This window comes from Elgaria multicarinata, chromosome 3, assembly GCF_023053635.1.
Source record: "Elgaria multicarinata webbii isolate HBS135686 ecotype San Diego chromosome 3, rElgMul1.1.pri, whole genome shotgun sequence".
NCBI classification, from domain to species: domain Eukaryota; kingdom Metazoa; phylum Chordata; class Lepidosauria; order Squamata; family Anguidae; genus Elgaria; species Elgaria multicarinata.
Genome location: NC_086173.1, coordinates 129,418,242 through 129,445,715, shown reverse-complemented (window position 1 = coordinate 129,445,715; position 27,474 = coordinate 129,418,242). Strand labels below are relative to the sequence as shown.

Sequence of the window (27,474 nt, the reverse complement as noted above, 5' to 3'; positions counted from 1 at the left end):
TCAAGGTACAGTGTAAAAAATATAAAATATAAAAGCTTGTAACTACAATATAAAAGTACAACCAGAATAAAACCTAGCGGCAATTCAGATATTTAAAATAAAGATTTAAAACAGGAGAGCTAAAAGACTAGATTACTAAAATGCCGGGAAAATAAAAAAAGGTCTTCACCTGGGGCCGAAAGGAGTACAATGTAGGCACCAGGTGATCCTCTCTAGGAAGCTCATTCCACTGCCAGGGTGCCACAGTAGAAAAGGCCCTCTTCCTAGTAGCCACCCGCCTCACTTCATTTGGCAGGGACTCCAGCATTTACCCATGAAAATGATCTTAGGGTCCAGGCAGGTGCTAATGGGAGGAGGCAGTCCTTCAGATAACGTTGCCTTAAGCTGTCATTAGGTGCACACCTTTCGAACATATTACTGAGGTTAAGAACATGAGCAATCTCATCAGAGAATCTGAATCTGATTATGGGGAAAAATCAGTTATTATTATAATAGACTTTTAAAAAGTCTCTTTTTAGTGTGTGCCCAATAACAAAAATTTATCTGGCCAGATTATATGATAAAAGAATAAAAACAACAATAATCAGCAGAGGAAATACAATATGAAACGTAGAAGAGCAACTACTCCAGAAGTCAATAGGAAAATGTGAACAGTGAGATCTAGAATCTAAAATGCTTAGGAGAAAGGCCTCAAGTTGTCAAGAAAAGGAATTACTTTTCCAGAATCACATTCAAATTTGCTGAGAAGCCACAGAAATAGTTTCTGGTTGATCTATTCCCTACAATCATCCCAGGCCCCAGATTCCTTGACCTTTCTTTGACCCTACATTTCCATTTGATTCTTAATTTTTGTTAATGAAGCTTTTTTATGGTTTTAATAAACATGAATTATATTTGGCTATAAACAAGCTAGGCAAAGCTTGGTGCCACTGGAGATGTAGACGATGAGATACCATATGGTGCAGCAAGATACCACATTTTCTATGAGCACTGAGTTTTCTGGTTCACTGGGCTTAAAGAGTTTCTAGCCAGTACCCTAATATTCATTCCTGTAATTTATAACGAAGTGGTAATTCTATTATGGTCAATTACTCTTCAGGGCACAATTTCCATTTTTATAGTTTGGTTATGTGGAGATTCACAACACTTTAATTTCTTTAGGATAATAAAAAAAATGTAAATCCATGAAACAGATGATTTGCATAGCAGTGAGTCCCATTCTACCACCGAGAATGCATGATTTTGAATGAAGATGCTGATCCTTGGTAACTGAGGGATTTATGTTGTCATCCCAAGCAATAGGTCCAGTAACAATATCTCTTATTTAACTATGTGTTTAAAAACCAATAACGGTATAGTAAATTTATATTAGGTTCTGAGCAGTTTAACTCTACTGCCTTATTTATACAGAATTCCTGGAAATTATGACCAACCCAAAGAAAGTGATCTTATGTTGCTCATTGGGATGCTTGAATTATTTCAAAATGAGATGACCTAAGCTGCAACTTCCAGAGTAATGCACACATTGGATCTTATTTTATTTAAATAAAATGAAATATATATATATATATATATATATAAATAAGTCAGTCTTTGTTAGCTATCAGTTTTCATATTTACAATGCAATTCTTGGCTCAATTTTAGTTTTTCCAGTTATATTTAAAATATAGGAAATAAGTTCATAAATGTATATTTTAGAAGAAAATACGTTTTAAAATATAATTATTATTGAAATGCACAATTTTGTATATCTATATCTATATTGATAGATAGATTGGTTACATGGCTGAATGCATGTGAAAGTTATATGGACCAGAAATAGGCTGATTCATCCTTACATAATTGCTCTCCAAAATGTGTTCAGGCTTAGACTCTGGTATCACCTCCAGAACTAGGCCACTGAAATAATGTCTTGAATCTTTTGCCAACCAATATATCAAAATGACCCAGTGGCTATATAACTTCCCACCTCCCTGCAAGGTGGTCTTACTCAGCCCCCTTAACAAATAGGTAGCCCAAAAGGCCAATAGAGAAGAACTTACTGGAATGTGAGAGCCAATCAGATTGCAAGCACACAGCTCTCTGCCCACTCTTCTATATATGATTGGAGGAAGACCTAGGTTTCAGTCTGAACTGAGAGATAAAGGGTACAATCCTAGACATGTTTAGAGAGAGAAAAGTGTCTTACAATTCCCAGCACTCCCCAACTAGCATAGCTGATTAAAATGAGGACAAGCCCAGCCTTCCCCAACAAGAATTAGAATCACAGCATACTAAAAACTGGCCGGCAGCGCTCCAGAAAATGGCAATCAGTGAAAAGGGACCAAGTTTTGGCCTTGACGTGAGGTTTAGTTTTAGATTTTCCAGAACTAAAATAATAGGAGGTTTTAAGAATGGGGGGAATAACTGTCCCCCACCTCAGTCCTCCTGATAGTATCCCATCAGCCATTGCTGCTGAAAGTCTATCCTGCCAGCTGGACTGTAACCTGTGTTGGGAATATATATAGAGGATTTTTTTAAAAAGGCACTCAAAGAATGAGACTGTTCCAATTGCTACTGGTGTAAGAGGTGATGGAGAGGATTGTTTAAAAACATAGTGAATCATCTTAAAGATGTGGAGGCTCAGTAGAGGAGAGAGTTGAAGTAAAAAAAAGGTAGTGATTATTTTTATTTTATTTTATTTTATTTATCATATTTATACCCCGCTCCTCAGCCAAAAAAGGCTCTCAGAGCGGCTTACACTTAGCAAAAAAGACAGTCCCTGCCCTCAGGCTTACAGTCTAATAAAGACATGACACACAAGGAACAGGAGTTCAGGAGGGAGGGAGGGAGGGAGGAGAGAGAGAGAGTCCAACAGGAGCAGACCATGATGTTTCTTCTGCCTGCTCCTGTCCCCTTGCTCTTTCTTCTTCCTCACAGGGCCAATTAGCATCTATGGCTGAAAACATAAGTGCTAAATTTCATTAAAACATATTTAATATGAAAATGCCATCATCATAGTATGCTTTATTAAATATTTTGCATTTTTTAAGGTTTTATTAGTTTTCCAAAACATTTTTTTTTACAAAAGAATAAAAGTACCTCTTTGTTAGATTAAAACATTGTGATTTCATCTCAATGAAGATTCCTTTTAAAAAGCACTGCTGGGAAGTTGTCCTGGTCAAACCAAACTCAAATGAATGAGCGTTGTACAGGAATGCCATGTTGGGATTCATTTTGGAGGCCTGGCATTTCCACACCTTGTACACACACCAGGTTTGTCCTCCTACCAAACTCAATTCATTTAAAGCACACATGTAATTATTAAGCAACTCTCTGGCTGTGTTCAGACCGATAGTCAACGGTGGGTAATAATTAACTCGACAGTTGTTTATCCAGGGGTTACTCCTGCACGACATGATAATAATCAGCCATGCTGTGGATTAGGATCAGTGTGAGTCAACTCAGCGTGGACTATTAGTCCACGCTGAGTTGACTCACTCATCCCCCTCTCCCCCCCTTAGTCCTCCTGCTAGTATCCCATTAGCCACTGCTGCCAAAAATCTATCCTGCCAGCTGGACTAGAGCAGCAACCACTGCTTTGACCGCTCTTGCGTTGTGACTCAGTGGCTGACAAAAATATCCAGTGGTGCCCGTTATATAACATGACAACCAACAGTGATTCAAATAGCCAACTCTGCAAAGTGTTGGTTCTTTGGGTTGGTTATTTTAGCCAAATAACCAACCACTGGTTAAAACTAATCCCTCCACACAACACAATAAACCATGGTGGGTTAAATAACCAACCATCAACTATTTAAACCACTGTTGGTATGTCGTCTGAACCCAGTCTCCCTTTCCATTCCTGAAAAAAGAATGGAATATTTAGCTTTGGTTGGAATAATGTTGATATTTTGAAGGGTCAAGAATCCAACTACTATTTCATAGAAGTCCCACTGTGAAACTGTTTCAGAGAGAGTGCTTTAGCATTTGTGGTTTTTTAACCTAGAGTTAGAAAGAAGCAGAAAGTGAAGAAATAAGGCAGTCCTTAACTATGAACTATGAACTGTGGTGTTGGAGGAAAATTCTGAGAGTGCCTTGGACTGCAAGAAGATCAAACCAGTCCATACTCCAGGAAACCAAGCCAGACTGCTCTCTTGAGGGAATGATACTAAAGGCAAAACTGAAGTACTTCAGCCACATAATGAGAAGATAGGACACCCTGGAGAAGATGCTGATGCTAGGGAAAGTGGAAGGCAAAAGGAAGAGGGGCCAACCAAGGGCAAGATGGATGGATGATATTCTGGAGGTGACAGACTTGACTTTGGGGGAGCTAGGGGTGGTGATGGCCGACGGAAAGCTCTGGCGTGGGCTGGTCCATGAAGTCACGAAGAGTCGGAAGCGACTGAACGAATAAACAACAAAGATGAATTGGTTACAGAGCAGAAAAGAACATAAAGAATTCTAACCTATACAGCCAGAAAAAGCTTTGCTGTTGATGGATTGTTGCACTTTTGCTTTACTGCAGCTTAGGCGCTATTACACTTTAGAAATTTCCTGTATTTTGAAGGTCTTATAACAAAATGGGCTGTTACATTGTAGAGAATTGAGCTTGCTTTTTAAGAAATGAGACCCAAATGGTTAGAGCTTTCATGATTATTGCAAAACTTTCCTTGGTTACTTCCACAAGTGTCTTGTGATGACTTTACTGCACCCTATATTTTAGTTGTTCCCTGCCCTATATCACTTACTCTTAAAATATACAACTTATTCCAAGTCATTCTGTTTCTTCAATTGATCTGATTCATTATGTTCCCTCTCTGTTATCATTCATGAATCTTCTCCTCTAACTCAAAGCTTTTCATAATTCTAGAACTCTAGCCTTTCCATCTAAAACAGTAATTAATCTGAGTTCAGGTATCATTTTCATCTCTCAAATTTAAGCTTCTTGCAGTAGAAACCTGACATGTTAGAATGAAATAATTTATATTTTTTCATTTGGGTCTGGTTGGGTCATTGCTTCAATGTGCTTTATTTGACCATATTCCCTTTCTCTGTTTCAGTGCGACAGCTCCCAACAATCACAGCCCAATCAACTGATCAAGTTGCATTCCCTTTTGATGAAGAGTTTACAATCAAGTGTGAAGCTAAAGGGAACCCTCACCCAACGTAAGTGTTCTGCAACAAATTTTAGAGTAGATATTTATTACTGTTTTGCTCAGTACTATTTTATTTGCTGCTTAGCACAATTTTGTATCACCACCACCACCACCATCATCATCATCAACATCCACTATTGTTGCATCAGCTGCACAGATCATCCAATCATTGATAAAATATAAAACTAGCCAAACAGCTTCTGACCAGTGATCTAACTTCATATCCTGTGTTTAACTGCAGCTGGAATAACATCAGCATCAAAGTGCATAGCAGAAGAGAGTGCTAATGCACTATGCCAGTTGCTGTGAATCACTTCCAGTTCTGGCATTCTGTGTTATAGTAAATCCCTATATATTTCTCAAACATCTTTGCTATACAGCATTTATACAGCCCTCATATTATTTTTGATGCCTTCGTGAGATGCTGGTCTTCCTGGCCTTTCAGCTTCTCCCCTCAAGGCATCCAGTATCATCCCCATTCAGTCAGGGAACTTTTCTCAAAAGCCAGAGCAAATTCTCTGTGAGATGAGGTCTGTGTCACTCTCTGCCTCTTGGGATGAGGCATGTTGAGAATCAGAGTATGTAGCAATCGGGAGAAGAGGAGAGAGTTTCTTCCTACCTCAAAACTGTGTCATGCAAATGTGTGTGTAGCCGTCAAAGTTAGGCCTCAGTCACTGATTGGCACGCAAGTGGGCAGAGAGGAGCAACAGGCTATTCAGCTGACTCGGTTCTCCAACCTCCTTGGCTCACCCAGTGCCTGCTTTCAATGCATGTAGCTTAGGGATGGGAGAGAAATTTATTTCAGTTCATTTTTGACAAGAATTTATCCAACTTGGATTTCCAAGAACCATACATGGACTTGATGGCTATTTGTGGTCAGTGCTATGGGGGTCAGATATTTGTAAATATCCACATTTTCGAGCTTGCGGTGTGAGTGAGGTAGCAACAAAAATGTGTTTTAAAATGTGGATATTTACAAAATGCACATAAAGATGGCACATTATTAAAATGTACACAAACACACTTTGGTTAATAGACTGAAATATGTGCAAATTCCATGTGTGTGTGGTGGGGGACAGTTTACACCCAGATAAGGACCCAGGTTGGAGTTAGCTCTGAGGTGGAAATTGGAAAACCTGAACAAGTTCAAGCTCGGCTGATCCAATTGATATAGGGGTCTTTCCAGGAACGAAAACTTAAGGGTTAAAGTGTATGTGACATGGGAGATAGTTGTAGAATATACTGGCTTCTTTTCAAGCTTAAAAACATGCAGGAGCTGCAATTTTAATTGGACCATGAACATTGGGGGGGTGTCATGTTGAATCCTTTTCACCACACTATCCCCCACTTCCAGTGGCTGTTGGACCCACTGCAGAGAAGGGAAAGGATCTGCATCATGGCCTGCCTCCTCCTCCTCCTCCTCCTCCTCCTCCTCCTCCTCCTCCTCCTCCTTCTTCTTCTTCTTCTTGACTAGTAATTTGAAAAACAGGAAAACTGTTGGGAGAAGTGTTAAACTCACTTTTCCCCTGCCCCAGCTCTGTTGTTTCTATAAAAACCAATGAATTGTTGTTATTATTATTATTATTTATTTATTTATTTATTTATTTAGCACCATCAATGTACATGGTGCTGTACAGAGTAAAACAGTAAATAGCAAGACCGTGCCGCATAGGCTTACATTCTAATAAAACCATAATAAAACAATAAGGAGGGGAAGAGAATGCAAACAGGCACAGGGTAGGGTAAACAGGCACTGGGTAGGGTAAAACTAACAGTATAAAGTCAGAACAAAATCAAGTTTTAAAAGCTTTAGGAAAAAGAAAAGTTTTTAGCTGAGCTTTAAAATCTCCCCCACATCTAATTTTGAGATTTTTTTTTAACGTTATAGAATCTAATCCCAAACTTCCACCTCTCTGTTGTTTCAGCCATGGCATACTGGGGCAATTCGGATGTAACAACCTCAGCTTAATAAACTATAGTCACCTGTATAAATGCCCCCCCCCAACCCCAATCACACTTAGTTTTTATACTGTGTCTTGTAGACAGAGCTTAAGCCACAGTTTCTTTGTTTGAACACAATGGAAATCCTTCAGGCTAGGGTGGACTTTGGAGCAATTTGGAGCCATTGGCCAGATACGTGGATCATATGGTCAAATATGCTACCCTGGCACCAATGACACTGGATGCTGGATCCCCGTAGTTTAAATAGGGCGGTCAAGAAAGTTAAGAGGGAAATTCGTCTGCCCTTGCAGGGTCAGAGGGGTTGGGTAATCCCCCACCCAGCCATTTTACCTTCCAGGACAGAACTTTATAGGGCAGACAGAGTTCACCTCTCTGATGTAGGGAATGATATTTTCCTGCAGGATCTGCATGCGGGCTTGTGGGAATTTTATCCCGGATGGGGTGGGTAGGGTGCCTAAGGTGGTGGGGTGTGTGGGAATTGACAATATCAGAATAGGGACGGTGAGCAGCTTTTGGTGATTGGCATATCCAGAGGACCTGCTCCTAGGGAAGTGTGAGGCTCCCGTGTCAGGATATGGTTTGCCTCTGGAGACCTTCCTGCCTCACCTACCCTGAGCTGTGAGGCACAGGGAGCGGGTGATGTGAGGCAGTCTCCCCACACTTGCAGAGTGGCATATAAGAAAGGAGCCAGGTTTCACCCGACTCCTGGCTTTGGAGAGCGCTCGCCCATAAAGCCAGGCAAGAGGCCTGAGAAAGGACACATCGATTCCTGCACTTTCACATGCTGATCCATGGAGGGGTGAACTACCCAGGTTATTCAAATAAAGAGGCCCTAGTTTAACCCAAGTTCTGGTGTCTGTGTCTTTATTCTATGCTTCCTTTTCCACTCGCAATTGAAAGCTGTTGTTTAAACTAACAATGCTAGAAGTACCAAAGCCCATGTATGAACGGAGGAGAACACATGGGCACCACACACATTCTTGGCTTAATAACCATGGTTTATTAAGATGAAATTGCTTGGACCAGACTTGTATTTCCTACTTGTGACAGAGCTATTGGCTAATGCAAGCATGATGCCATGATTTATTTACATTGTGCACACTTAGCAAATTATATGAAGTGTGTAATAGCCATCAGAGGGTAGCAGCTGCCTACATGCCTTCTGCAAGACTTTGCCTTTTATCTCTCCACTGTATTTTATGATCTCCACCATACTCTTGTTGTTGGCACATCAAAGTAAAGTTTATAGTACCAAAAGTGTAATGTATTATTTTGCATTCATACAGAACAAGCCGCCATATATATATCAACTGCCTTTACAACAAAATGTCCCATGAAAACTGTGTCAGTGATTTTGTTCCTATAAACTTATTAAAATCATTTATAAGTGCAATGGAGTACAATATATTACAGTGACATTGTATGTTATTAGGATTGCAAATTCACTCATCCACAACATAAACAGATTATCAGTGTTAATAAAACTAGAGTGCGAACAGAGATGTCACATTTTTTAGGGCAATCCTGATCTGACTTAGAGCGTGATCAGATGAATGTTTTATCGCATGCTTGTTACTGGCCATTCACAGTTTTTCGTGGGTCCTTTTGACGCCGTCTGCTTCCTCCTCCCCCCCCCCATGTGACCATTCCTGTGAAATAAGTTTTCTAACTAATGTGTCTTCCACTCCATCTTTTCATTTTCTTCCACTTCTTAAAAGAGAGAGTCTAGCCTCACACACCAGCCTCCATTTTATTGGTCTACAACAGGCCCAAGTAACAATCTTTCATTAAGAATTCAGAAGCCAGTGGTACAGCCTGGTAATTTTAGGTCTCCCTTTAGACAGCTCTGTTGTATTAGTTCGGTTGTGAAACACACAGCTAAACTTTCTCTTGTCCCCAGCCTGCGCTATTCCATGCTCTATAAAACTGTTCTATATTCTTGATAAGATAAAACAAAACCAAGCAAACAGTTTGCCAACACTGTTTAAAAGAAACCTCAAATATGCAGGCCTATCCAGTGAAATTTTAGGATGTTTTTAAAATGTTTTTAGGATGTTTTAACAATGTATATTATGTTTTAGTTCAGTTTTATGTATTTTATATTTACTGTTGTTCCCCGCCTCAATCAAAATGGAGAGGCGGGTAAGAAATAAATGTATTATTATTATTATGCTCACCATTTGAAGTTTCATATGTTAAATATACCTAAATCATAGTACCATCATGACTGGAAGAATAAGATGGAGTTTGTTTCTCCTGCCCTGATGCTAAACATATTTACCTGGGAACAAACACTATAACTTAAAAGTAAAAATAATAACATGAGTATTTGCAATCATGTACATGCCTGATCAGCCATCCCTTGTCTATAAAACGTTTGTGGGTTGTTGTTGTTTTTAAAAAATCCAATTAAGACTTCTTTTTTTAACCACCCTGCAAAGGCTGGGGGCAAATTAAATCCCCGCTCCCAAATTGCCATAGTCCCAGTCCAAATAGGGCTTGTGTGTGCTTAGAGTAAAGTAAGGAAGCCAGTCCTGCAGAGTTCTGGTATATGTGATTAGCAGAATGTTTTGTGTGACCCTGTGTCCAAGTTACACATGCAAAATTCTTGTCTTTTCAGCTTTAACTGGACAAAAGATGGGAAACCATTCGATCTACTAAGCCACTCAAGGATAATTCCATCCAACAATTCAGGAACATTTGTTATTAAGAACCGTGGCAACATAACCATTTTTCAAGGAAAGTATCGTTGCAATGCTTCGAATGAGTTGGGAAGTTCGATATCAGAAGAAATAGAACTTATAGTTCCAGGTGAGGTTTTTTGTGCTAATTGAATGCATCATCTAAAGAATATACATGCAAGGTTGGCGTAATAGTCAGTTTGCTATGTTATTTGATTTTACCACAGATTTTGTAGAGTGATTTGGGATTCATAGGAATACTGCTCAGGAGAGCTGGGGAAATGAAATGCACAACTGATTTCATTGGAAAACTCTACTGAGGACTTGTTGAGCCTTAAGTACCCCTTGCAGATTCCACTCTGTTCATCCACTTCTTGCAAGGCATATTTGAGAACAATTTATGTGGAACTAGGGCTTTCTGCAGCATTCACTGGAGTAGCAGAAAACATTGCTGGTCTGACAATGAAGTCAAGGGAGAAGGGAAAGCTATGTGTTGTTGTTTTCATAAACAAACCTATTGAGATCCTTTAACTGGAGTTGTCAGCAATTTAACTTCAGGTCTTATAGATGAAAGCATGTGCTCCATACTTTTCGTTAGGCCTAATATCCTTCCTCATGGATACAAATGTTTCTTTCTTCATCCATGGACTCACAGGGTAGCTGTTTTGTTTTGGTTTTTATGGCACATTATTAATCTCTCAGGACACAATCGACATGTGACAGCAGCAGATCTGTTGTCTACGGCCCTTTCTGCACCTAAAGTTTATCCCAGGAAAATGGAGGGATCATCCCTGCCTGCTTCTGGTATCCCCTGTGCATCATTTGGATGCACGGGGATGATCCCGGGACGATCCCAGGGGAAAAGGCAGTTGTAGAAACAGCCTATGTCTTTGAATGACACTCATAACCAAGCAACAGTAAAGGATGGTGGACTGATTCAAGAAAAAGGCTGAAAGATACTTAACCCTTCTACTTGTCCACAACCCCTATCTTCAGGCTATTCCCAGTCTTTGCCAGTCAGGGTTATTGAAGAAGTGGAAGAAAAGTGACTGTCAGGAGGAGTTGCAGGAGAAAAGTGGATGTGAGGAACGATTCAGCACCTCTTACCACTTTCCCTTTCTTGCCATTTTCTTGCTGCTTAGTAGCATTCTACATTCAAAGAATTCATTACTTATAGTTCCATCTTCAGTTCCAACACTCCAACTGTAAAAAAAAGAAAAAAGAATCAGCAATGGACTATGGCTCTCTTAGCATCACAGCTATGGGCCTGTTCAGACAACGCACTAAGCCATGGTTAAGCCACTAACCGTTTTGCAGCAAATGGTTAGTGAGTGTGTTTAAACCATGGTTAAGTAGCCACCATGGTTAGGAATGGTTCCCACGGCCCACTATGTCATGGTTCACACAACATGCTAAGCTATAATGTTTAGCTCGAAGTGCTGAACTACCATGGCTTAGCATGTCTTTTTAACTTTAGTTACATTCATACATTCAATGGATGACTCACAAGGTTGAGGTGACAGAAATAAATTTGTCAAGTTCAGCTTTCTTAATTCACTTTTCTTTCTGTCCAGAATAAATTATTTTGAACAGTAGAGTAGTCATTGCCTTTGAGGAGTTAACGGAAATTCACAGTAACCTGTGAATAATCCAAGACAGGAAGAAAGGGCCGTGGTTGGGGCAGAAACTCTGTGTGCTGTCTTGCTGGCATAGATAGGATAACAACACTGAGGTAACAACACCTCAGCAACTTAATTGTTAAACAATTAGCTGAGTCTTTAGAGAATCTCGTTTTGACCTGGTTTGAGAGCAACTGGTACAATAATTATACATTAATAACCTGCATGGGAAATTACCCCCAAACAATAATTTCCTACCGTAGATCTCAAACTGCATGCATATATTTTCATTGGTGTGTAACATTTGTTGTTTTCTGGAACTTGCTGACTGACTCCCACCATGCCTTTTCTCCAGGGAGTAGGCCTGTAGGCATATTAATATAGAGACAATTTAAACAGTATCCTCATGAGATCTGAGCTCTCAGCGCCAGGAAATGATTTGATTTGGTAGGCTGTGTTTAATATTGCATTCTTTCTTTTCCTTTGGAGGTTTACTTTACCTGCTCTGCATAGTTTTACATAAAATGATAATTGATCCCTTCAAAACTGTTTGTTTTCCACAACGTTTTGAATCGATTTCTGTTATTTATTCATTTGCTTGTTATTAAAAAAAACACCCCACAAAGTAACTTTCTGCACTTGGAAGAACTCAAAAACTGAGGCACAGTTATCCATAACACAGCTATGGGTAACTGTGTTATCCATAATCATTTTCCCTGCCGCAGGTTAGGTCAGTGTGTTCTCATCACATTTTTGTCTCTTAGGTGGGTCTGCAGCACTAATCTAAAGACAAATTCAGTAGATATATAATGGATTGAATTGTGTGTGTGTGTGTGTGTGTGTGTGTGAGAGAGAGAGAGAGAGAGAGAGAGAGAGAGAGAGAGAGAGAGAGAAGTGTAGAGGAAAACTGTGCTTCAGTGGATAGCCATGTTGCTGTGCTGTGCCCCTTTTAGAGACTGAATAATGTGTACTAGAACATAAAAAGAGCCATGCTAGATTAGTCCATCTAATCCACACAGTGCTGATTCAGCTACCCGTGGTAAACCCACAAGCAGGATATGGGTGCAACAGCACCTTCCTGCCCAGGTTCCCCAGCAAGTGGTGTACAGAGGCTTACTGCCTCTGATACTGGAGGGAGCACATAGCCATCAGGACTAGTAGCCATTGATATCCTTCTCCTCCATGAATTTGTCCAATCTTTCTTAAAGCCATCCAAATTGGTGGCCATCTTATAGAAGCAAATTCAATAGTAGACAAGTGTGGAAGTGTACAGAAGTGGTCACAGGGGGTATGGGTGGAAGGGTTCATCCCACCTATTCCCCTCTCCCATGCCAAGCAATTTGGCAGTTTCCTTCCAGTAAAAGAAAGAAAGAAAGTACAAAGAAGAAGAAATGGGGGATTTCTTGCAGCATTTGCATTTTGGTTCTGCGTTTCACATCAGCAGAACCAAAATGACTCCAGCTTCTGTCTGGAGTCAAATACTGAAGGTTTACTGCTGATTTTTTAAACCTAAAAAGAGTCTTCATTCTACTTTGCCTTTGTGAAGTTTCAGTTCCCATTTGAGTCGCATTTTTCAGGCTGATTACTGGTGTTGGGGACAGGCTACTTCACTTTGTGGTAATCTGTAGTCCCATGAAGCCCAGATTTCTTTCCCCGCTCATTCCCTGTTGCAAATTCCACCATCTCTCTTATGGTGTTTATGAATAGTAGACCCTGGGAACTTCTCTTCCCACCAGTTGACTTTTCTCTAGGGGTGTACACGGACCCCCCGCTCTGCTTCTCTTCCAGATCCACGATTTGCAGATCGGCCCGCTCCACCCCGCCCCCGCTCCGCCTATGTCCGCTCCGCTCCGCTCGGAGCTCCGGATCCGGATCGGAGCTCTGTTTTTCCCCCCCCATAGGCTTTCATTAAGCTAAAAAAGTATACAACTTTTTTTCTGTGAAAGTTAGAAACCTCAAGTTTGGCACCATGACACCTCATGGGGGTATACACACGCACGCCAAGACTCAAGGCAATCCCATCATCCCCTGATTTTTGGGGAATTTATGAAAATCCAACACCCCATTCACACCTCTTTCCATAGCTCCGTCAATTTGCACGTTAAAAATCTCAAACTCGCCACCATGATAGCTTGTCCAGGGATACATACGCACGCCAAGACTCAAGGCAGTCCCATCATCCCCTGATTTTTGGCGGGGCTTAAACCTGCAGACATCTCAATGGGGCCATTTCAAAGGAAATCCCAACATGCCATGAATTGGGGAGTAGATATAAACCTATGAAATCTTCTTCCACACTTGAAAAATGGATTTGGAACTTCCAAAAGTCTAACTTGAGTGCAGGAAGGACTTCTCCCCTGAGTCAAAGCCAGACACACACAACATCCCTGCGAGGCGGGCAGGGGAGGAGGGAGGGAAGGCAGGCAGGCAGCAGACATTTCTGGGGGCATAAGGAAGTGAGCCAAGGATAAGCCAGTAATGCATATAAAATGGAATAAATAAATAAATAAATAAATAAATAAACAAAGGAGGGGTAGAATTAAAAGCAGCAGTATTGCTGAATAAACAACAAGAAGAACTTTTTAAAAAAGGCTATATCTGTCTTTTACCAGTAATAGGGGGACGTGCCCGGGGGAGGGGGAAGCAGTTGCCAATTTGACTGGTGCTAGTGACCAGTCTTTTAAGAAGCAACGCTGTCAGTTCAGCTCATGAAAGACATTACTCCACCACTAAGAGAAGTAGAACGCTCACTTCAACTCATGATAGGCATTGCTCCACCGGATTACTCTCTTTGGAGGGCTGTGATAGCCCCCCAAGTACAGGAGAGAGTGGGGGCACGTCCACATGGCATGCCCTAGGGGAGCTCATCCCCTTGCACCACATCTTTTCAGTTGTTCCCCAAAGTTAGGGTGGGTAGCAGTGCTGTGTTTCTATCTCTTATTATTGGCTTAGTATATGATTTCAGGTTATGTTTGTGCATTTGGTGGGGCTACTGTTTTAAAAAACACTGGGAAAAGTCCGTTCAGTCTAAGAAAGAGAAGTTTCCCAGAATCCCAAGTTACCCGTTTCGCCTATCCCCTCCGCCAACTTTGGGATCATGTGATCATGACCGGGAGTTGACTCTGCCCCTCAGCCCTTCGAAAAAGGTATTTCCCGCCGGTTTTTTAAAAAATTCTAGCTCGCGACCCGCACCACACAGAGAGCTGAGAGTAGTCTCAAAATGACCCCCATCCATGACTCTCTGAGCACAAGAATTTTCAGAACGATAGCTTCAAAAACAACACAGTTATTCCCCTTTCTTTTCCGCAATGCAATCCTATGGGCGAAATGTTTCAAGATGGCGATCGGACCGGACCGCGGAAACCGGAGCGCTCCGAAAATGGGCACTTCTCTTTGCCTTGCTTCTAGGGGTCCGCGGTCCGCTTCTACTCCGCCTCTGGGCAAGGCGGAGCAGGTCAATTTGCTCCTGCTTCTCCGCTTCTAATCGGAGCAGAGCACATGCCTACTTTTCTCACAAAGATCACTGAACATATAGCCTGCTAGACCAGAGCAGTGGCCCATCTGTCTGGCATTGTGGTTTAAAAAAATCAAATCAGCCATTTGCCATTGAAACACCTCAGGGAATGATGTAATAACATCCCATTCTTAGACCCGAAGATATAGTAACCAGAGGTATACTGGCTCTAACTATAGCAGCTCTGTTTGGCTTTTCATCACCAATATCCATTGATAGATCTTGCATATTTTTAGAGGTACTATGTATTAGATTGATAGATCTATTTATGGGCTTTACGTATTTACATATTAGATTTATGCATTAATTGTGTGGGCAGTGCTTAATTGGGACCAGCTGGCTAAGGGATGAGAACAAATAGACACAGAGGCATACGTGGGATAGTAAATTAGCCACAACTTTTATTGACTCACTTGAATAGGCTTAGTGGCAGCATAGGGCATGGGTCCTGTAATCAGCCAGCCCACCTGCCAACCGATTCCTCTGGCCTGCATGCCAGGAGCACGCCATGGCACAGACTACTAATGTGAGCCCCTTGCCACCACCATGGACATGGCCAGCTCCCAGCTCCCATGTTAGTCTGGTCTTGGTGCCATGCCCCCAATAACCCTCAAGGGAATCCTCACCATGGGGGAGCCGGGAGCCCAATCCCTCTCACGAATGGATCCAGCCCAATGCATATTACATCTACGTAGGTTGTGATAAATGTTATCCAATGAAGAATCCACAAAGAATTTACTCATAGTCCAGATTAACTTATTTACAATGGAATTAATCTTGCAATCGGGAAGGCAAACAAACAAACAAACACCAGTGCACAGTCTTTGCCAATATGTGGGCAGGTAAAATTCCTTCCCAGCCCCATTAACTGGTGTCTACATCTGCCACTGCAAGACATCTTACTATTGGGAGCGGGTGGGTGGGGGAGTCATCAACTGCAATCCTGGAGCTGCCTGAGATTGAACTGGAGGCAGAACAAAGGAGAGATCTGACTCTGCCGGGTCTGCCTCCTTGGCCACACTCATCATCGCACTGATTGGCTCAGCAGTCCCCTCCTGGGAAGGAGGTGCTGCTGCTGGGTCGGCTGTACCACCGCTCTTTACCAGCCCTTCTCACTTTGCTGCCAGCCTGCTCACCCCCCACAATTCATCGTTCCCTGTTCTGATGGGAACTTGGGTTGATAATGAAACTAATACAAATATTTCATCCTAGTATTGAAGAAAGTGTCTGGTACTAAAAGGGAAAACATGGCAGTAGCTCCAAAAAGCAGAGAAAAAATGGCATGAGGGGAAGCCAGTATGGTGTAGTGGCTATAGTGTTGGACTGGGAGGCGGGAGATCCGGGTTCTAGTCCCCACTCGGCCATGGAAACCCACTGGGTGACTTTGGGCCACTCACAGACTCTCAGCCCAACCCACCTCACAGGGTTGTTGTTGTGAGGATAAAATTGGAGAGGAGGAGGATTATGTATGCCGCCTTCGGTTCCTTGGAGGAAAAAAGGCGGGATATAAATGAAATAAATAAATAAATAAATAAAATAAAACCTTCCAGCAGGACTAGAAACAGTTTGTTCTGGTAAAACCATTGCATTTGGGGGTCATGAAGGAGGTTCTGCTGTGTTCAGTGGCATTTACTCCCAGGAAAGTGTACATAAGACTGGAACCTTAGACCATAAATAGAACCAGCACATTGTAATATATTGCAGCAGTAAAACTAAATGGTGTACAAAGATTATGAAAGACTTACATTTCATTCAACTGGCACATTTTTTTTAATGTTTCGGTTGATGTCTTAGTTTTACGTGCTGGCTTATCACCCAAACACATTGTTATATCCCAAAATGTATTTGGCCTTTCATTTACGATAGGTAAAATGCCTGCACCTGTTCAGGGTCCCTACTCTCCCTTTGGCACTGCTGGAACTCCCAGTACAATACCACACTGCATGGCAGTATTTGATAAGTGATGCTGCAGAAGAGCTTAGAATAAATCAGTTTTGTTTGTGCGTGAACATAATCGAAGCTGGGCCTGGTAAGCGTGAGATCATGATAACAGCAGGGCACTTGGCAGTACTCTGCCCGCAGTTTTCAAAGAAGATGCAAGGTGCTTGGCAACTCACCATCCCAATAAAAGTGAAAGGAGCAAGACGTCACGCTAGGTCATGCTTCTGAGCATAAATTGTGCCACGTGAGCTATTCGGTGATTACACACTCCTGCTTAACAACAGTGGGATTCCCAAGGAAAGCAAAGTGTGAGGCTGTCAGGGAAAGCAAAAGGGTTGTTTACACACCCCTTTTGTTATCCCAACACGCTAATTTAAAATAAAATAAAAATCATTATTACTGTTAAACCAATTTGATGTCAAAATAACCACATTTTTGTTCGGAGAATGAAGATGCAAAACTTACAACAAAATAAGACCTCTACGCAGCATCACCTCTGCCATGTGACTGTTTAATGCTCATTTTACAGTTGTGGGAAATTAGAGAGCAAACTCCAATAATTATACAGTACCTGCATAATTGAAGCCAATTATAAAAGTGAAAGCACTAACCGCTGAGCTGCTTAACTGAGAGAATCTATTCCTTTTTATTATCAAACTGTTCCCAGAGCCAAAAGGAGGAGAAACTGCTCTCAGGCTGGATATCTAAACATGCCTTTTAATTGAACATAAAGCAGCATGACCATTTCCCAAATTCCATGCTTACCATATTTATAGCCTTTTCTAGGTCCAAAATAAATTAGGCTTTCAAAAATCTGGCATAGATTCCAAGGTCAGATTCAAATACTTTTGCTTAGAATTCACCACAGAAACAGAGTGGCATATAGACCTAGCTTGTAGATGGAAAGAGAGAGAGAGACCCTGTTCAGACAACATGCTAAGCCATGGTGGATAAGCATTTTGAGTTAAACATGGCTCAGTGTATTGTGAGAACCATTCCTAACCATGGTGGATACATAAACATGCTCACTAACCATTTACTGCAAAGGGGTTAGCGGCCTAACCATGGCATTGGCTTAGCATGTTGCCTGAATAGGCTCAGAGAGTCCTAGCTAAACCCTGGGTTGAAACTATAGATTCTGATATATTAGAAATAACAGGAAAACATGGAGTGGGCTTTTAAACACGGCATGTCAGTATTTAACTTTCAGAACTGGTATTTAAAAGTCTGTATTTAAAGTAGTGAATGCATTCTCATTGGTGCATTCTCTTCCTTCTCTTACTGTTTTATTATGATTTTATTAGAATGTAAGCCTATCTGGCAGGGTGTTGCTGTTTTATTCTTTTACTATGTACAGCACATTGATGGTGCTATATAAATAATAATAATAATAATAATAATAATAATAATAATAATAAAAGAATTCTGCTATTGCTGCTTGTCCCAAATGGATTTTGGCTTGGGCAAGGGCTTGGATAACACTGGGTCCTAGTTCTTGGACAGAGAGAACACACATGCACAGCAGTGCGCAGTTGCATACTGCATCCAGACACTGGCTGTTGGCAGGGCTAGCCATCGGTATGTAAACCCATGCCATCGCTAGCAGCCCCTCTTTTCCAGCAGCCTTGGCACCCTTTCCCTTACGTTGCAGAGTATGATCAGCTGGTTAGAGAAGGGTCAAGTAGGAGGAATTTTTTTCCTGGTCAATCCTATTGACCTGGGGGTGGGGAGGTTTCTGCCATCTACACTGCTTATCTTTGGGTGAGATCAGCAAGTAGCGCTTGGTGGGTACCACACAAACAGGTGAGTTATTTGGTCAGAGCAGCAGGGTTGTGCGGGAAAATAACAGATACAAGTAAGAAGATAGGTGAGCACTCTGTGACGGACTGTGAGGGTGATTGGGGATCTCCTTCGGGAGTAATCTGGATCATGCACTTAGTGTTATGGGGCTTTTGGGATAATCATTAACAAAAGCATCCTTCAACACCCAAAGAGGTGTGGCCAGAAGGGAGGAGGTTGGAAGCACACAATCTCCAATTCAGGGCTTAAATAAGACAGAGATAGTTGTAGTCATATCAGCCGTTGTAGGTCTTTTAATCCCAATGGAAGTGCCTCATCACTGTATTCTAGGTGTAGGCATAAGAACATAAGAAGAGCCATGCTGGATCAGACCGAGGGTCCATCTAGTGCAGAACTCTGTTCACACAGTGGCCAACCAGCTGTCAGCCAGGGACCAACAAAGCAGGACATGGAGCAACAGCACCCTCCCACCCATTTTCCCCAGCAACTGATGCACACAGTCTGGTAGTCATTGATAGCCTACTCCTGGTCAATCATAAATATTTAAATACAGAAGCATTTAAAGGCATTCAGATATGCATTATTTCATTCATTTATTAATCATATTTCATGGTATCAAGGTTGCCAGATGGTTTCCATCTAGGTGCTGCCTAGACTCAACCATTCCTGATTTGTGTCATTAGATTATATACTTGATCCAGTGAGGGAGAAGCTTCCATGGGCACAGCCAACGAAGATGCACGTCAAGCTCATATTGTCAGGCTCATTCATATTGTCAGGCTCACCTGGATTCCATTGGACCAAATGGTTGTACCCTTTGAAGGGGATGTGCATCTTCTTTGGTCAGTAGTTGTTGTTGCTCATGATGAGACCTGGATTGTATTGTACTGGATCCTTTTGCTGTATGTTACAAAATAACTATTCCATTGAAAAAAATGACAATGGCAGGGTGTGAGATAGTTTACAAAAAAGCTTTTGGAACAGAACAGAATAAATTAAATAAATTTTAACTCATGATAGGCAAAACACTATGCTGAGATTCGGAACCATGCATCTGGTTTATGAGTTCAACCGTATAAATTCAGAAAAAAGTTCTCCTATATTCTGAGCCTTCAACCCATGGCTGAATTTTGGTACAGGTGCATCACTGAAGTGCATCTTAGGAGTGTTGAATGTTTAATGAGATGTTCATTTCCCATCCTTATGTGTTCGGATGCCATGCATCAGCATGTATAGTTCTCTGGCCAATAGTGCATGTGTTTTGTTTATAAGCTGACTAGATCAATATGGAGCCACAGGCAAAGGCAACAGCTCTGGGAAATTAAGTTGTAATGAATCTTAATTTTAATTATGAACATAATTCAATTTTGGTGTCTGAGTCAGAGCTCAGAATGATGAATAGTCTAGATTCACACTATGAGGCAACTAGTTATGACTTTCAGTGGCATCACTGCTTGTAATGTTGCCATTTCAGATTCACTCCAGGATTGGCAAAGTCTCTTCACTCTTCTTAGGCAACTCAGTATCCCTTTTCCAAACCACCAAAATTGATAGCTGATTGCTGAATGCATTCCAGACCTTGAAACAACACTGGCGTGAACAGGAAGAAGAATTGCTAAGTTATACCGAAGCAGCTAGTCTGAGACTCTGAACCTAGACATTATTTCCACGATCATTTTCACATCTGATTTCTCACTGTCACTACTGCCATCAGGAATCAAATCAAAACATGATTCCATATTTCCAATTTCATGTCATCGAAGCCTGTCAATGTTTCAGATTCAAAAGTCTTTTCTTTTTCTTTTTTGGATTTATGCTGTCAACATTTGGTAAAACAATACTTGAGACTCTTGTCTCAGTCTAGTTGAAGGGCATGGAGTGAAAATACGAAGCAAGCTCTAACTTGAATTTTTATAGAGCGAATAGCATTTTTTCCTCCTCAGAACACATTTTTTCTTTACATAAGGGCTGGCAGCTTACCTGTGAAAGGATGTGCTATAAAAAGATTGTTTTTTCTGTCAGACAGCTTCCTCCCACTCCAACCAAATGTCACCATAGACTACCACCAGCTACCAGATGGACTCTTTATTCTTCAGTGGCCATAACAGTGTCAACTGCCTATGAGATTAGTAGCTTTGAAATGTTTGCATGTACATGAGATTGTTCTACCTTCCAGATGATAAGCCAGATTGGACCTCAGCAAGCAAACCTTTTGGAAGGAGATCTAAATCGCATTACAATATCATTGCCTGGCAATTTTCCTGAGCAACCTGAATTTCAACACTTGAGAAAACAGATTCCGTATTCATGTCTTTCCTTTTGCATGGCTCTCAAAGATGTTCATACGTATTTGCCCGATTTCTATCAGCTCATTCACACTTGTGGCTTAGTCTTACTAGACAAGTCTGCCACTTGAATATATATTCAGAATCTCAGTCACCTCCCACAGTGCCATGTTTGGCATTTCTCCTGCTTGCAATATGTCACCATGGAGGAAAGAAGACATTTAGAATTCTTGGGTTGCAAAACTGTAGACTTCTGAAAAGAGTATTCTGCCACTGTGAGTGAGAATTTGCTAGTCTGGCATAAATACAACATAAGTGGGATAGAAGAAGACATTTCATTGCTTGAGATTGACTACAAAAGCGCTTACACTTGTAGGGGTCAACACATACTTGTAGGGGTCAACAGATTAGCTCATTTGTGGCTGATAGCAACTGCTCAGTCAAACTGGGCAACGTTAAGAGTTGTGCCAAGTCCCCTTTTGTCATTTCATTTCACTGAATCAGGTTGCATGAAGAAGATTTCCAGATGCAAGACCATGTTTGCCATATCACCATCCTTTTGCATCCTTTGAGGGACACTTTTTAATTCTCTAATTTTAGAGGAAGGATACAGATTTCTGAAGAGGGATTAAGGTGACTTTCTCTTCTTTGGCCTTGGAAAAAACCTTTCAGATTGTAAACCTTCCAGGTAATGCAGTTGGGAACGCAGTTTAGAAAGCTGATTCAAAGCTAAATAGCAATGGGTGAAATCTACCCATTTTAATTCATTGTAGGCTGATTTGGGGAGGGATATTTATGAAAGAGGATGGGGAATTGTTGATTTTTCTGAGTGTTCTACAAAGATTAGAAAGATCAATGTGGTTTAATTCCCTATCATCAGTAGCCTTCTCATCTGCTTATTTTTTAAACCCCCTTTCTTATATTTTCCATAATTTACCAAGTTAGATGAGGGTAAAGAGACAAAATAGGATCTGATGGGACTTCCAAAAGCAGGTGTATGAGCATTGGGAGCAAGGTTATAGTTGGTGAGCCTTCTTAGGCACCGTTGATGTGATTGGTAACACCTGAGGCCCTCAGCTGGGAGTCCTATGACACCAGATGATGGGATAAGGTTTACCTCTGGGGCCAACCTTTCTCACTTACTCAGAGTTTTGCAACATGAGTGGGAGTGACATCAGAAGGCCTCCCTACCCCAAAAGAAGAATCAGGATGGATGGTGACATATGAGCACCACCTATCTGGATACGAATGGCTCACCTGATCCCAATGCAGCCTATAAGTGGCCTAGTCAGGATGCCCGTTTAGGCCTCCATCACCCTTCGCTCAACTTAACAAATGTGGCCCTATTTTAAACCCAATACTTTTGTCTCGTCTCATTATTTCGCCTTCCACTTCTGCAATGAACCTGCATGACTTTTAATATCCCAACTTGTAGCTACTTTTGCTATAAAGCCATTCTGAGAAAAGAATAAAGAGCTAAGGGCATGGCCCTACATCCAGCCTATGATCTATCTCACAAAACGGCATTGCTGTGGGGACAAATATGCCCTGGAACAACCATGTATGAATAAGGTTGACAAAGAAAACTGCAACGGAGTCAAATGATTTCTATGAATCCAACCCATGGATTCTGCAGTGGACTGGCTTTTCCTGAGTCACATGGATTCTGTGAACTTCTCGAACATTTTTTTTAAAACTTGCCAGAATTTTATGCAAATTTAGTAACAGAAACATACGTAAAATATTCTTTTAAAAAGCCCACCAGGTGAAGATGCACATTTCCCCCATAGACTAAAGTATTGAAATGCTCATTTTGAGGTTTTTTTTGCTCATTTGCACAAGTGTGGATTTGTGAAAGCATGCATTTGTGCAAATTCAGGAAATTCCACAGAGTCTGTATCTGTACAGCTTGTACATACGTAGGTTGGAGAGACATGTATCCATATATATACCACTGAACATTTTAAAAAGCCACAACAATTAACAACAATAAAATCACAAGATAAATACAGAATCATGATAAAATGATTGCACAGAGCTTCAGTTATTGGGCAGCGTAGAAATGTAATAAATACATAAATCAAATCAATGTACACCTTTATATGATGAGCCGGTGCTGTATCCCTTATAATCTGCACGCCAGACTGGCGGAATAAGGGTTGCGCATCAGTGGTGGAGTCTACACAATAAAAATATTCTGTTTACAGATGCCCACTTCCCACCCAGCTGGAACGGCTTGGGGCAGGGGGTGACTTTTGCGGGTGGAGAGGAGGGGGAAGAAAGATGCTGCACGTGGGCGTGAGGTATAAAGGTCTGCCCTGATGAAGCTTGGCCTCTTTCGCTTCTTGGCTCCCACCCTCCCTCTCTTTAACTAGTAGGGGATTAGCCAGTCGCCCCCTTTGGAGGGAGGCTGAGTAGGAATTTTACCTGCCATGAATCATAGTGTACAGGTTGTTTGCCTACTCCATACTGGAATTAAGATTAGCAAAGGGTGAGTAAATAAGTGGATTAGATTGGATTGATGGGGTCTGTGGGAATTTATACACTATTGCAATAGGCACAGTGAGCCCTCTGGCCCTTTTTGGTGATTGGTATATATGGAGGTCCTGCTCCTCGGGGGCTGTGCAGCTCTCATGTCAGGATATGGGTTGCCTTTGGGGACCCTCCTGTCTCATCTATTTGGAGCTCTGCAGCTGGCCAGTTGCCAGTTCCCCCATAAGCTGAAGTGTAGCTTGAATAAGGTGGTGGGTTTACCCAACCCCTGTGTTCAATGGAGTGGCTCGCCCTTATTGGCAGGCTGGGTGCCTGAAGAAAGGGTCTACTAGATCCCCGCACTTTCACATGCAGATCCAGGGAGGGTAAAGTTCCCTTACGTAAATAAAGAGTTTATCCCAAGCTCTGGTGTCTGTGTCTTTATTCCATGCATCCTTCTCCACTCGCAAGTATCTATCCCATCCTCTTCAGATCTATCCCATAGATCTTCAGTTCAGGCCTCCTGCCGTTGTCCTTGCTATCTGTGATTCGGAAGGTGGCCTGCAGAGAGAGCTCTTTCTCAGTGGTGGTGCCTCTATTATGAAACACACTTCCCACATTAGTTTGCCCGGTTCTTGCTTTTAGGGTTTAGCACCAGGCAAAACCCTTTATACTTTCTTGAGCCTTTTAGATGCAATATCCTTACTGCTATATGCTGATTTTATAATTTTGTAGTGTTTGTCTTATTTTAGTGTTTATATTTACATTTCAATTGTTTGTTCTCTTCTTAAACCACCCTGGGAATGTTACTGAAGGGATGGTATAAAAATACTTTAAAGTGGGGGGGAAGAATAATGAGATGTAGTAACACACATAAAATGTGGTCTCTTTTTTTCTTGTATGCTTTCCCACACTGTCTTGGCAAACTGGGAGGGCAGGGATCCCTGTAGTAACCAGGGATACCTGTAGTAACCAACAAATGTACATGCATCCTGTTGTTAGAACAAGGTCCTCTAGCATCTTAATTGTAGCTCAAAGGAATCTCAGTGCTGGGAATGACAGAGGGCCCCATAGGTGGAAATGAATGTGAATATCATTACATCCCCACAGGGGAGGCAGGATTTATAATATTAGATCTTTCCTCACTGAGAAATGATCCTCCACCAAAGAGCTGATATGCTCACCTTCACCACAATTGCCTGTCTGGAATAAATTTGGTGAACTCTTGGGGGAATAGAAGGCACCAGCAGCAGTGGCCTGCATGCTTTTTGAGTACCTGTGAGTGTTTGGCTTGCATCTCCTTGGAGCACATCCAAAACTTCAATCCTTTGCATGTTTTTATTTAGAGAATTCACATAGGATCAAGCCACTTTGGGCTCTTAGTGCATAGTACTAAGAGTAAAACATTTAGTAAATGCGAAATAAATATCTAATAAAAATCTTATCTCTGATCTGCTTTAGCTTCAGGGCACCTAAGGCTGACTGCAAGTGACTCAGAACTATGGCGAGGTGGGCTGAATTAGCCCGCCTCACTTCAGTTTTGGGGATACGGCCCGAGGTGGTGCACAGCCATAATATGCATTAAATATAGGGCAGTAAGACCCCATTGCTCCCCCTTAATGTTCAGCCCTGCCCCTGATGTGTGTTTGTTAAGCACTGTGTCTGTGGCAGCTGTGCTCATATAGCAGAAATCATGTAGGCTCTTTATACAATAAGGAATCCCAATCATTGCAGGTTTTCAAGCAAATGGAGATCATTATAATATATATATATATATATATATATATATATATATATATATATATATATCCCTCTACAGTACCCAGGGCTGAGAGGATAAAATGGAATATTGCCATCTGTGCCACTTATTTAATGGGAAGAAAGAATGTAAAAATGGAACAATGCTCAGATTAAATTGCATTCATTGTGTTACTCCTAAAATTTACCTTGGACAATTATTCAAATTCAAAACATGTCCCTGCACTATTTTAATTCAGGAATTTGGTTATCTCGCCTTCTGAGTAACTACCCACCAATGGGATTACTACACACTTAAGTAAAATCAAGGCAGGTTCCAAGGGAATGCTAGGAATAGGAATAAGATAATAGTTGCTACTCAGCAACTGCTCAAGGTGTTTCTGTTCTATTATCCTAGGTACTCCGAAATTTCCCAAAGAGAAGATTAACCCTATAGATGTAGAGCATGGTGATCCAATGGTCTTGCTCTGTAATCCTCCCAAAGGAATCCCACCGTTGCACATTTATTGGATGAACATTGGTAAGTAACATTCCGTTCCTCTTCGCATCATTTGAAATCAAATCTCTGTTCCATAACTCAAACATAATTAAAATTGTAGGTGTTCAGTAAAATGTATTTTCTGTGTGTAATAGTGCACAAAGCTGAACTAAAAAGCTTCACCAAAAATGAGATAGGAAATGCTGAAAAGTTATTATAAAGCAATTGTGTAAATAAATAATCTGCTGCCCGGTCCATTGCAGCACAACAGAAGGAAACATGATAAAGAGTTAATGGATTGGATCTGATCCAGTGAGTCCCATTTGCGTATGTGCAGGAGATTGCCAGGACTGTTAAAGAGAGCAGGAGACTCAAAGAGAGCAACTCCACAAAACCAAGGTTATACAAGGGAGGGAAGAAAAAAAGTGAGGGTAGAAGGTTCTGGGGGAATTATGGAGTAATGTCACATCATGTGGCAGGGCAGAGGAGGAAGAAAACATGGGATATGGCCGCTGGTTAGATTTCAAACTGAGTACTGAATTGAAGACTCTCAGAGGTTCCCAGGGAGGCCTGCCTCATGGTTGTCCACGGGCCTGTGACTACACTTTGTTCATTTGTCAGCCCCTTACTTTTTTCTTCCCATTCTCTCATGCCACCTGAATTGGACAGGGGGTATAGGGAGGACAAAACCTGAGGGCTCCAGGAAGCACAGGCTTTCCCGCTCCCTCTCCACCTCTTGCCATCTACATCTCCCATTTTGCCATCTACATCAGAGAAAGGATATGCCAGCAAACAGAGGGAAATCCCTCACTGACATGCCTCAGTCTCAGGCCTAACTTGAAACCTAAGCACACGGCCTGTCTTTAACCTACTGTTATTTGCTCCCTACTTCTCCAAGTGGTGGGAAGTTTGAGGGTCAGCACCTAGCTGGGTTTGGTTTCCTTGAGAGGAAGGATTACTGGAGACTAATGATGAATTTGTAGGAACTGAGTTTATTTACAACAATGCAAGTAGAGCATAGGTGGAGGTAGATAGCATAGCATTCCTACCGAGCTCCAAGCCTACAAGCCCAGAGAGGCAGAAAAAAACACAAAGGGGTCATCTACACCACACTACTGCTTTATAGCGGTATTGAAGTGCACTGCTACATCTACACTCCTGCTTTATAATGGTACTGAAATACACTGACAACTGTTGGGGCCCATTGACACATACCATATACCACTTCCATACCACTTTCATAGTGGAATATCCTGCTTGGTGTATTTTAGGCCTCAGGCTCCCTTTCCAGTTGTGCCATGATGTAAGTTTAGACTTACATGGCCTTATGCCTCCCTTCCCTCTTTAGACAGCAATGTGTATTCACTTCACTTACTTCAAGTAAGCCACCCATATGCATTTGGGGGTCCTCCTGCTCATTTTGCTGAGTGGGGCCCTGGACGTCTGCCCCAAACTCCTGCCCCACGGTCTTTCTGCGGTCATTCCCGGAAGGAGGTGAAAGCCCGAAATGACTGGATTGCCCTGGCAAGAAGAGAGTTCATCTCATATGTGGGCACCTAGATCTCTGGCTCACCTCTTCTCTAAACTGTCCCTACACCAATAATGTGGGTTTTCTGGATTCCCCCCACCTCAGAAAATGTCTCAATGGAAATTAGGTTAAATTGCATTTGTATCATAATTATTATTCTTTTTTCTTTATTAAGTGTTAAAAAATGTTTATTGTGTATGAATATGATTCATGACATGTTCTCTCCCCCCCCCCCCCGGTTTTCTTCTTTTTTCCTGCTTCTCTATTAGGGGCTTCCCCTTTTGTTTTGCTTTGCTT

At 41.6% G+C, this 27,474-nt stretch overlaps 1 protein-coding gene across 5 annotated transcripts in view; it reads left to right on the top strand.

Annotated features, from left to right (window-relative positions):
- Positions 1-27,474, top strand: part of CHL1 (cell adhesion molecule L1 like) — a 286,834-nt gene that overhangs the window by 184,611 nt on the left and 74,749 nt on the right. For all 5 annotated transcript variants that reach the window (XM_063121796.1, XM_063121798.1, XM_063121799.1 and 2 more), the window contains 3 exons: positions 5,044-5,149; positions 9,722-9,912; positions 25,569-25,691. In XM_063121796.1, coding sequence (XP_062977866.1) covers positions 5,044-5,149; positions 9,722-9,912; positions 25,569-25,691 — 420 coding nt within the window. The remainder of the gene's footprint in view (positions 1-5,043; positions 5,150-9,721; positions 9,913-25,568; positions 25,692-27,474) is intronic.